The 12966-nt window shown below is 42.4% G+C and overlaps 1 protein-coding gene across 1 annotated transcript in view; it reads right to left on the bottom strand.

Annotated features, from left to right (window-relative positions):
• Nucleotides 1-8136: 8136 nt before the first annotated feature.
• The window catches only part of RMND5A (required for meiotic nuclear division 5 homolog A), a 61694-nt gene continuing 56864 nt past the window's right edge, over nucleotides 8137-12966 (bottom strand). The window contains exon 9 of the mRNA XM_043917825.1: nucleotides 8137-12861. Within this exon, the coding sequence (XP_043773760.1) occupies nucleotides 12798-12861 (64 nt within the window). The 3' untranslated portion in view covers nucleotides 8137-12797. The remainder of the gene's footprint in view (nucleotides 12862-12966) is intronic.

Genomic DNA, 12966 nt, shown 5'->3' with positions numbered 1-12966 from the left:
TACTATGCAATAAGCTTGGTTCAGCTGGCCAGAATCCAGTTTCAACATTTAATAAGGATGCATCCTCTTATCAAGACCATAGCCTAATTGTTGAAGAAAAAGAGAAATTGGTTGTTTCTTTTTTTCAGCTTTTAAACTGCTTTAAGAGAGCCTACCCTACGGAAATCCCCTGAGACACTTCAGCAAGTGGGTCAAAGAGAACTCTCTCTCTCTCTCTTTTTTTTTAACCAGCAAGAAGCTGCCCCTCCCTTCTGCGCTGGGCCTGTGTGCAAATCCTTCCTGCACATGATTTTACAATAGCCAATTTTACGATAGCCGTGATTTTATGAGCTATTCCTAAAAGCAGACTTGAGTCGTTCTTCTCCACCAAAGGGAACTGCAGGAGGCCTCAGTTACCTGAGATTAGGTTAAATGCAGGGGCACTGAAAGCAGCTTCTTGGCTGTGCTAGAAATTAACTGTGCATTCTCCAGCAAATGACAATGCCTCGATACCTCAGTTTCCTCACTTGTAAAATGGGGGTAACAATAGTCCGTATCTCAAAAGGTTGTTGGCAAGAATCTATGTATTTTTTTTCAGTGCCTAGAACAGCTTCTGGAACACAGTAACAAACATATCCTGAAAAAATGAACGTGTACTAAACTTGTCAAGATTACTGTTGTACCAGTTACACTCTGAACGCAGCCACTTGTGTCTGATTCTTCCAACTTCTCTTATATATATATCCATAAAAGGGGTACACAATAGTCATTCCTGAGGGGTTCATGTACTACGTATATGCAGGCATCTCTGTTCCAGGGTTGGGAGAGATACACATACACGTCTCACGAGAGGTCAGTCTCAGATGCACACGGCCTCTGCACTGCGTGATGAGCAGCTTCCTTCAGCCTGGCATCCTGAGCGCCACACCCGCCCTGTGTGGCAAGATCTTACCATCCTTGAAACAGTGTAGTTTTCAAGACATTTCCCTCTACAGTTATAAACTGCAGTGAGCATATGCTTCATTTACTTCCAAAGGAGCAGAAACAGCCGGCTTATAGCACGTGCTTTGTTTCATGTGATGACCTACACTCATTTTAGCAGTCACTTAATATTCTCCAGCAAGGCAGATGTGAAATTGTACAGCAGAAACAGTATGAAAAGCTTGTGCTCTACTGTTGGTCATCTCAGCACCTACTGAAGGCCCCGTCCCTGTGAGCCTAGTTCACCTCTGAGACGCCAGCTTCCAGTCCCCGTTTTCTGCTCTCTCTGAGCTGGCTATGATTTGCATATGTCATGCGTCTCATGTTTTATTGGCTTAATGAAATAAAACCTACCTACCAGCTATTCAGCATTCACCATGGGCCAGGTATCTCATTTAGGCCTCATCAAAACCATGAGGTGGGGCTTCCCAGGTGAGGTTAGTGGTAAAGAACCTGCCTGCCAGCGCAGGAGACGTAAGAGATGCAGGTTCCATCCCTGGACTGGGAAGATCCCATCCCTGGACTGGGAAGATCCCCTGGAGGAGGGAGGGCATGGCAACCCACTCTAGGATTCTGGCCTGGAGAATCCCATGGACAGAGGAGCCTGGCAGGTTACAGTCCATAGGGTCACAAAGAGTAGGATATGACTGAAGCAACTTAGCACGCACACAAAACCATGAGGTAGAAACTATTATTCTACTTTACAGATGGGTCATCTAAGGCATAGATAGGAAGTTTCTTTTTTTTTTTTTAAAGGCATAGACTTTATTTATTTATGGCTGTGCTGGGTCTTCACTGCTGTGCAGGTTTTTCTCTAATGGTAGTGAGTGGACTCTAGAGTGTGGGCTCATTAGTAGTGGCTCATGGGCTTAGTCGCCTTACGCCATGTGGAATCTTTCTGGACCAGGGATTGAACTTGTGTCCCTTGCAACGGGAGGCAGATTCTTAACCATTGGACCACCAGGGAAGTTGGATGGAAGTTTCTATCACTTGCCCAAGATCACACAACTGGAATTTGGTGGAATCAGGATTTGAACTCAGATCTAATCCCATATGCCAAACTCTTAAATGCCCTGCTATATTGATTATTTTATAGTCTGTCTTTAATTTTAAAATTAGGCAAATACAGGCATACTTGAGATATCATAGATCTGGTTCCAGACCACTGCAATAAAATGAATATCACAATAAAGTGAATTACAAGAATTTTCTGATTTCCCAGTGCATAGAAAAATTATGTTTATACTATACCATAGTCTATTAAATGTACAATAGCTTTATGTCTGAAAAATGCACATACCTTAATTTTTAAAACTTTGTGGCTAAAAAATGTTAACCATCATCTGAACCTTCAGCAAGTCACAGCAGTAACATTCAAGATTACTGATCACAGATCACGTAACATATAATAATGAAAAAGTTTAAAATATTGCTAGAATTACCAAAATGTGACAGAGACACAAGGTGAGCAAATGTTCTTGGAAAAATGGCACCAGTAAATTTGCTAGATGCAGGGTTACCACAAACCTTCAATTTGTTTAAAAAAAAGCACTGTATCTGTGAAGCACAATAAAGCAAAATACCATAGAATTGGGTCTTCCAATAGAGCATTTAAAAATGCTTTCAAGCTTTATAAGCATCTCAAAACCAAGATGCACACTTTTTAACTACACAGGCCAAGATAGAAAACAAAGGTTATCATTGGCTCTGAAATTTGACGCATGGCAAGAAGAATGTTCTAGGACAAGTGTAGAATAGGGCTTCTGTCTGTAGTTAGGGTGAACTTCCTGCTTCTACCATGAATATCACCAGAGGCCAAGAAATGCAGTTCGAGGAGATATTCCAGTAATAGCAAATTCATTTGTCTCACATCTCAGGACAGGTGAGAAGTTGCATTGACTACTGGTGTTGATGACTTCATTCCATTCTGTGAATGAAATTTCACCTGTTACCTGGCTGAGATGCACAGTTAAGTGCATCTTGTGGCAGAGACCACAAGTTACTTTCCTAACAACCATTCACCCCTTCTTCCTTCCTAACAGAACCTTCCTTTTATTATAGGCAGCAATGTGCCTGGCTCAAAGACTACATTACCCAGACTTCCTTGCAGCCAAGTGTGGCTAGTAAGTCACTGGGTAGAGCTTCCAGGATAAACTTCAAAAGGGCTAACCTAGGGGGAAGCTTGTTCTTTCCCCACTTGCTTCCTCGTTGCTGCCTGGAACACAGACATGATCAGAGGTGAAACTGAGGCCACACGGCAAGACTGTGGGTCCCTTGATGGCATGAAGCCACCACACAAACCTGATAGCCTACTGCACCTGTGCTGCTGATACTCACCAAACAGACACAGGCCCTCAGCCCACATTTCCAGAACCACTTCTCAAAGCTTTCATGACAATGTAACAATTTCCTGTGGAATTCCTCTGCAGGGCTGATGCGCTCACTGATCTAAATGAACTAAAAGCAACATAGTCTTGTGCTAGGAAAGGAAACCCGAAATGCATTTTTTAAAAATTGGGCTTTGTTGTTGTTTAGTCACTAAGTCATGTCTGACTCTGTGACCCCATGGACTGCAGCACGCCAGGCTTCCCTGACCTTCACTGTCTCCCAGAGTGTGCTCAAACTCACATCCATTGAGTCGGTGATGCCATCCAAACATCTCATCTTCTTGTATTGGTTTTTGCTGTACATGATTCAGCCATATATATATATATATATACATATACATATGTGTGTATATATATATATACATATTCAGCCATATATATTATATATATATATCCCCTCCCTCTTGAGCCTTTCACCTCCACCCCCATCACAGAGCACTGAGTTGAGCTCCCTGAGTTATATAGCAGCTTCCCACTAGCTATCTATTTTACACATGGTGATATACACATGTCATTTCTAATCTGTTCAGAAGGGAAAGCTCCCAAAACAGTCTTGAATGCTAACAAATAACATGCTTTTTTTTTTTAAGGCATATCTTTGCTTCCGACAGGAAATGACACCAAAGTCCTTCATTTGAAAAGCAGCACTTGCTCGGTGGCTGAATGTGGTCTCCAAATGGAGTGAAAAGGTGAATCCCTACAGGAGACTGGCAGAACATCGCTAAGCTCACATAGCGTAGGAAGCCAATTACGTAAGGAGAGTGTGGAGAAGTTAGAAACTCACCCAGAAAGTGAGGACAATAGGAAGAAATGGGAATGGTTTTTAGAACAATCAGAGCAAGGAGTCCCAGCACTTGAGAGACAAGAACACTTTAACGCTTCACTATATTGAGACTTCCGGAGCATCGTATGTGACAAAAACATCATCTTTGCTGTATTTTCATTTAATTTCTCTCAGGTTACCGTCATTGAGAGGAGAGACCAAGATTGTCTTATTCACCATGCTACCCACCAGGACCTATTGTGCTCAACAAAAACTCACAGTCAGCTTCATTACCTACCAAACAGGCCCTCCCAGGGTCTAACCTCATCCTCTCCCCAGCCACCTTTATTTCCACTGTGGCCAGAGTGGACCTTAAAAACACATAAATAGCTAGTGGGAACCTGCTATGTAGCACGGGGAGCTCAGCTCGGCGCTCTCTGACAACCTAGAGGGGTGGGATGGGGGTGGGGGTGACAAGGAGGCTCAAGAGGCAGAGGATATATGAACACCTACAGCTGACTCACACTGTTGTACGGCAGCAACTAACACAACATTGTCAAGCAATTATACTTCAATTAAAATAAATAAGTTAAAAAAACTCAAATCAGGAAATTTCCAGGCGGTCCAGTGGTTAGGTCTTCAAGCTCCCACTGCTGAGGTCACTGATTCAATCCCTGGTTGGGGAACTAAGATTTTGCACTCGCTCCCACCCTCCCACCCCCGACTCGCATCATTACATCTCTCCTTTGTTTTCCCTCCCATCATCCTGCAGTAGTTAGGTCACTGGTGGGCATTAACCACACTACAGGATCTTGGTTTTCTTCTACTTTTCTGTACCTATTGGAAGTCCATAAGCTCCTGGAGGCCCAGGACTCTGCTTCTTCCTAATACCTGGCACTTAAGAAAAAAAAACATTCTATGTTGAATGACTGAAGCTGTCATACTATGTTACTTTCTGCATTTCACAGGCACACATCTGCCTAAGTTACTAATGGATTCTGTTGCACAAGCTGATATTTAGCCTGAAGCACTTTGCACTTTTCTGAGGTGGAGGAAAACGTAGCTAAGGAAACAAGAAATTCCGACACACAAGCACCCTTGTTAAGACAGTGCTTCTAACGTTTAGCTATTTTATATTTGCTAGTATGGAAGACTCACAAGAGCAGCACAACCCACTGCAAGGAGGTTTTTGGAAAAAGAAAAATATATCACCATACATATTAACAGCGATTTCAACGAAGCTTTGTGAATGGATCATTCCATTATCATCCCTTAGTGCAAGGCTTCCTTTTTTATTTTGGCTGTGCCTCATGACTTGTGGGCCTTTGGCAGTGAAAATGCAGATTCCTAACCACTGAACCGCCAAGGAATTCCCAATGCAAGGCTTTTTAAAATAGTGGATTCTGACCCATTAGAGTCATGAAATCAATTGTCTTGATAAGCATAAACCAAATAATAAGCACTAGGTAGTTTTTTGCAAAATTTTTGAGAATTATAAATTTTACATGTATACAGGGTTATACTAATTTCTTACTGGTTGCCAGAAGAAAAGTAGGAAAGAGTGTCCTCTGGGAAGTGACATTTCTGTTTGCTGGGATACTGTTTATCTTCAAGCTTCTCTGGGGGTAGCAGGGGAGGTGAGGGGCCTCAAGCTGTTCATTAGAAGGTGCATTTTTCAGTCTTTATTTTGCCATAACAAAAGCTCAGTATTTTACATCTTTGGTGCTCATTCTTCCCTGTTTTGGTGGCAAGGGGTGGAAAATGCATTTTGCCATGCTGCAAATTTCCAGTAGTCATGTACAGGTGTGAGAGTTGAACCATAAAGAAGGCTGAGTGCCAAAGAATTGATGCTTTGGAACTGTGGTGCTGGAGAAGACTCTTGAAGAGTCTGTTGGACAGCAAGCTCAAACCAGTCAATCCTGAAGGAAATCAACCCTGAATATCCATTGGAAGGATTGATGCTGAAGCTGAAGCTCCAATACTTTGGCCACCTGATGTGAAGAGTCAACTCACTGGAAAAGACCCTGATGTTGGGAAAGATTGAAGGCAGGAGGAGAAGGGGGTGGCAGGAGATGAAATGGTTCGACAGCATCACTGACTCAATGGACATGAGTTTGAGCAAGCTCCAGGAGATAGCGAAGGACAGGGAAGCCTGGTGCACTGCAGTGCACGGGGTCGCAAAGAGTCGACACAACTTAGTGACTGAACAACAACAAATAAAACAAATAGTCTCTCAGTTACCTGGATGCCTAAAGATATACACTGATTTTTAAGATAACTGTACTAAAAGAGTTCAAAGCACACTAAATTTAACTTTTCTTGATGACTCATAACTTAGTCATCAAGATTAAATTTTGTCCAGTACACGTGACCCTTAGCTGCCACATTTAAGAGGGAGGATATGTAGTAATAATGTCTTCCCTGGTGGGTCGGATGGTAAAGAATCTGCCTGCAACGCAGAAGACCCAAGTTTGATCCCTGGGTCGGGAAGATGCCCTGGAGAAGGGAACGGGTACCCACACCAGTATTCTTGCCTGAAAAACCCCATGGACGAAGAAGCCTGGAGGGCCCCAATCTATGGGGTTGCTAAGAGTTGGAAGACTGAGCGACCAACAATCAATCAATACTTTATAACGGGCTTCCCAGGTGGCATTAGTGGTAAAGACCCCGCCTGCCAATGCAGGAGATGTAAGAGACGCAGTTTTGATCCAGGAGTTCGGAAGATCCCCTGGATGAGAGCATGGCAACCCACTCAAGTAATCTTGCCTGGAGAATCCCATGGACAGAGAAGCCTGGCGGGTTACAGTCCCTGGGATCAAAAAGAGCTGGGCATGACTGAAGCAACTTAAGCATGCAGGCACATACAACACATTAGTGACCAGAGACACATTATAATACGTCTTTGGTTATTGTTGTTCAGTTGCTAAGTCACGTCCAACTCTTTGTGACCCCATGAACTGCAGCACGCCAGGCTTCTCCGTCCATCACTATCTCCCTGAGTTTGCTTTTGTTATCCAAACGTTATTCACTGGAGACGTTTCAATATTCACTTACACAACAAATTGCCGGCCAGTTTGTTAGTTACTGCAAAAACCCCCAGGTCAATGAGACAAAATAAAGGAGCATCCAGGGAACTCATTGTGAAGTTTTCTCTGGAGCACACAGATGTGGATTCAGTAGGTCTGGGCTAAGTCCTGAAATTCTGCATTTCTAAAAGCTATCAGGTGATGCTGCTACTGAGTCTTGTTTAGTTGCTAAATGGCGTCCAACTCTTTGCCACCCCATGGACTATAGCCCGCCAGGCTCCTCTGTCCATGGGATTTCCCAGGCAAGAAAACTGGGAGTGGTTGCCATTTCGTCCTCCAGGGGACCTTTCCGATTCAGGGATTGAACTCATGTCTTCTGCGCTGGCTCATTCTTTACTGCTGAGCCACCAGGGAAGACTGCACCTTGAATCTGGAGAACCCCAAATGCTGCAGGGATAGGTGGCGATGCCAGGTTTCATCTATACCTCCTGGACCTCCTAGCTCCAGATGCCACTGGGTGTGGGATTCATCAGAAAATCTCAGATGAGAATCTTTCTCAGAAAATACAGAAGCAGCACAAAGAGATTCTGGGTCTCTACCACCTAGGGTGTCATGGAGGAAGACAAACAATGCACCCTCTGTTCCTCCTTGGCAAAGCTGGGTGTAGCCACCCTCCTCCATCAGCAGCTGTTTCTGGGCTCATCTGCCCACTGTTTGCTTGGTCAGGGGGTCCCAGGCACCCACAGGATGAGCATGACGGGCAGGAACCTGTAATTATCAACCCAATCCCCCTTTAGAAGTTGGGGATGGTGCCCAACCAACACCTCCTCTCACACTGCTGGTGGCGACAGGAAAAGGATGAGATGGTGACAAAGATATTTTCTTAAACTCTTTACATGCAGACCCTCAGCAAAGGCAGACAGTAATGCTCTCTCACCTCCATGCTCCCTCCCTCCTGCCTCTGGTACCTATCACATTTATACAGACTGGTTCCACAAAACACTTTTCAAATGTGCATTTCTTTAATTTTGAAAAATATACACAGGAGAAGCCATGTGTTTTACATAGGAATACACACATTAACAAAGCATTTCTTATAGTTTCCCAAAATTCTATTATATGTCTGAAATTTATAAATTAAATATAGCAGAACCTTTTAAGTTAAAATGAGATCCCTGAAACTACCAGATACGCTCGACTTTTTCTCAAGATCAAATGAACAGAGAATGTGAATATGGTTTGTGTTAAATAAGGTTTATTGTTAGCTTTATTGCCTATAGTCTATATGATGCAACTTTATTGTGCCTTTGCAAACAGAATACATTTCTTAAAAAAAAAAACTGATCAAAATTTTCCATACATATAGCTCTATATGATAGATTACAGTGCAACACTATTGTTACATAATTATAGAAATACTATAGAACCCAAGAGCACAGGGTAAGCAAAAGAAATGCAATCCTGAGCCATCTGAAAAAGATGATCTGATGAATCCTTTTAAGTGTAGGTTTAGAAAACATGGAGGAGGGAAAAAAAATACATGCACACTGCAGTCAGGAGCGAAATACATTAAATACCTGTTCAGCGAGACACAGGTGGGGGCAAATGGTGAATTTCAGACCCATGCACACTCACTCATTCTCCCGTTTCTTCTCCTGCTACCCTCCCATCCCCGATACATTCACTCCCACCCCTTCCCAAAAGAAAAACGTCAGGCACTAAGTCCTAGTGAACCCCACATCTGCCTTGCTGGAGAACATTAAGTGACTGCTAAAAGAAGCGTGTAGGTCATCACCCATAACACCAAACAAAGCATGTGCGATAAGCCAATTCCAGCTGTTTCTGCCTCTTTGGAAGTAAATGAAGCATATGCTCACTACAGTTTAAAACCGTAGAGGGAAATGTCTTGAAAACTACGGTGTTTTCTCTCCCTACGTCTTGAAGTAAAATCAACAGCAGAAAAACCTGCCCTAAAACTAATTGCCTCATCTGCAATTAAAATACATTTGTCATTCTATTTTTGGTATCTTTTCAATTTTCCTTCAGTAAGCACAGTTTGTGAAGTTTGTACCTGTTTATGGTAAATACCACTGTGCTGCAAAACACTTGCCATCGCTGGACGGCCTTACAAAGCACCAAATCTCTTGCGTGTTCTTTGCCAATGACATTCCCTCAAGACCACAGCATTCTAGTGTTCCCAAGGATGATGCAAGTAGAGATAAGTAATGAAAGGTATTTGGTTTGTGTCTTCACCTTACACAGCCTAGCGATGAAGTTAACCAAACATGCCTCCATGCCTTCCCTGAAATTAACCTGAGTCAGCTGACTAAGCAGACTGGCCAGCCTGTCAATCCACTTAATCAGAGATTGAGCTGGAAAACCGGAGGGTTAATGTCTACCAGCAGCTTGTCTTGTGCCGATAAACCAAGAGTTCTTGGTTTTTGCAAAATCTACTGTCCCAGAGGGTGAAATCACCGAGGTGGAAAATAACTCACAGCATACAATATACTGAACTTAAACTGCATAACCCGTGGGACTACTTGGAGAGGAAAAAAAGGATCTTCATTTCCCACATAATGAGATGTGGGCTTTAGTGTGTCCGTATACATCAGCTGCTACAGAAAAATCAGTAAGATTTGCTTCATCACTTTCTTAGGTTCAATCAAATGCTCATACACTCACAAGATACTCATACACCCTATGAATATGAGGTGGCTCTTCTCTTCAAAATTTTAAAAATCAAGAGGCACCAATACCCGTTCATTTATGTATTAGAAGTATCATAAAATCACCACTAAAATGACGGAAATGGCATCAGTGATGATAGCACAAAGGAGAAAAAAGATCAAAAGACAACCTTTGCCGCTGCACTTCACTGTGTACTTGAAAGCACAGTGGCTCTAAATCAGATGTAAGGATCTGATAAGGTTTTACTGGTTTAGCATAGTTCCATGGCCTCTGTCGGAGCCTGGGAAATGGAAATAGTTTCCAAGAGATTTAAGAAATCACTCAGATTGTTTTAAATGCACACTGTTATCATTAATCTGACTGTAAAAACCTTGGCTCTATCACGACCTTTTGCAAGAGAAAGCAGAGTGCAACGACTGCACTGGCAGTCTCAGTGACGACCTGGTCCTGACACCATTGGGGAAGGTGTTTCTAGAGTTGAAAGGGCAGCATGCTGCATTTCTGTATCTTTGGTTAAGCTCTGGTCTCTTCAAATCCACCTCTTTCCTTCACATTTAGTCACCAGTGAATTTTAAGTCTGTATGTTTAATTATAGAAGGTCACAAGACATCATTTGCATGTTAAATTATCAGATCAACAGTTTCAAATTTTTGGCTCTAACCCTGCCCAGTGGGAACCACAAGGACCCTGCATGGGCAAATGCAAAATCAGATGCTTCCATTAAAGCATATTCTTTCTAAAGTTTCACGAGCTGCACAGAAAACTGTCAGTGGGGCTGCCAACACTGCGAGAGGGACAAAGCGGAGCTTGGAGCTTTTTCTGGCTTCTCTTCTTGAAAGGGGCCTAAGCCAGCTGCTGTGGGGTCTGGCTGTCAAAAACACATACCACCAGCCTCCAGAACAATGTCAGTAATGTAGGAACCTTACACAAAGCCTCAATATTGTGTGGGTGTTTGAGGTGGAAAGGTGAGAATTAAGTTGTAAGTAAAACTAAATCTGGCCTAGTGAGCAAAAGGTAAAAAAAAAAATAAAAATAAAAAATAAAAAAGACACTCTGGGTTTAACTGAAAGAAAAAAAGATGAATCACTTTTACATCCTCGGCCCAAGTGTTGCCTGGAGTTCTCTACCTTCTCCTGGAGTCCGAGGAGCTACTCTCTGCTGTCTTCCTTCACTGCTTTAGCAGACAGCAGCTTCCGACAGGAGAGCTGTGGAGCTGAGCCGTAAGTTGGCCAAAGCAGGAAGTCGGGCAAGGCGAGCACCGAGCTGGCCAATCAAATCCTGGCTCGGCCCCACGGCATGCAGTGACAACCCTCACCGTCAGCCTGACCACACACAGCAACCAAGCAGTATCCCCTTCATTTGCAAACAAATCCCAGCTCTCCCTGGTAAACATTTCAGGATGAACCATCCAGGCTGGTATATATGACAGCAAATGCTGCCAGTTTCCAATAACTGAGCACCAAATCCGGTATCACCCTCCTCCCCACTCGCGCAAACAAAGTCAAGTCTGCAGTTTAAAATGTGAAGCGTCACGTTTCTCTTTGCTTCTGTGTCGTCTCCTTTCTTCATTTTCTCGTGGAAGTTTTCCTATATTGATATTCAGTTCTGAGTCAGATGATATAGAGTTGCAAAGTATTTGGTGATTTCCATATGACATTCTCCTCAAAATGAAGTAACTTCATGGGTTTAAGTCAGAATTGCGTCCACAGACGTCTTTTTCCTTGTAGTTCATCATACAGAGAAAGACTCTCACGCATGGCTATTTCCGGACAGTGCATTAAATGAAGATACCTCACAAGAGAAATGATCATTATCTGTATCCGTCAGAATAATATACAGATTCACAGTCAATGAGATGATACATTTTGCAGAAGAGAGGCATTGAACAGGATGCTACTCAAATACAAAAGAACAGCAATAAACATTCTGCGCTACAGAAAATTTGCTAACTTCTAAGGACTGAAAGTGATGAGTCTGATAACTGCATCTGAGGACTGGAACATGCTTCTTCCCTTCCAGATACACAATGTTTGATGCTGGTGCACATGTATGTATCTATGTACACACACATGCACAACACTGTGTCTGCAATGATATACAAATGCAATATACACAGCCAAGTCCTGAAGGCAGATTTCAGAGAAGAGGGCTACCAAGACCAAGAGAGCAAATGTCAACTTAACACATCTAACATTAGAATTTTGTTTTATTGAACACACTCTTAAAACAAGCATCTCTTGGCAATAAAAGCAAAGAAACAACAGTACTGCTTCCACTCTGTTCTAGTGGAAGACTGGTCACACCGACCTGCTAATAAATTCATTATGGAATTTTGCAACAGGCAGCCTGCTGGGGCTCCCAGCACAGCTCAGGTGCAGGTCTGCTGACTCCTCAGTGAGAGCTGGAGCAGAGGAAAATATCAGAAAGCAAATCTGCAATTTATCACAGCTTTCTTCCTTAAACAAAACAAAAACAAAACCCTGCAGATGAGTTTCATAACCACAATTCAGTTTATCAAACTTTTTTTTCTGAAGGATTTTCATTTAATTATGTTACATAACAGGAAATAAAACTTCTTCACAAACATTCTCAAGGCTTACAGTTATCAGGAGAATGACCAAAGTAAAAGCAGGAGAACTATTAAACACATGGCAGGAAGGTAAATTTCTGTTTCTGCTCTTAAAAAGTAAAAAAATCACCATATAATTAAGTACAAAAACCTGCATTGAATGACAACTGCTGGTGTATTTACTTGATCAGAAATGAAGACCAAGAATATAATAAAGCCCTATGATAATATCCAACTGGAGCACTCCCCACCGTGTGTACACACTAAGATGTTGGCAAAGTTTCTGGAGCATTAGCTTATAGAAACATGGGAGTCCTTGGTTAGCTGCATTAAATGGAACGTTCTCTTCTGAAATGCACCCTCGATTCAGTTTCACTTACAAATTGCAAACTAAAGTTATTTCTTCAGAAAAATATCTGTTTGGCATCCCCTGGACTTTGTTCCATTGGACAATATGGACATTTTAATCTAAAGACAAGAGAGAAAACATGGAATCAAGAAACAGGATCAGTACTGAGCATTCAATTTTTATCTAGTTACAGAGTATCTTGTAACAATTACACTCACAGATAT

Source organism: Cervus elaphus, chromosome 11 (genome assembly GCF_910594005.1).
Source record: "Cervus elaphus chromosome 11, mCerEla1.1, whole genome shotgun sequence".
Classification (NCBI taxonomy): Eukaryota; Metazoa; Chordata; class Mammalia; order Artiodactyla; family Cervidae; genus Cervus; species Cervus elaphus.
The sequence above is the reverse complement of the archived record's forward strand: the minus strand, read 5'-3'. Positions and strand labels throughout refer to the sequence as shown.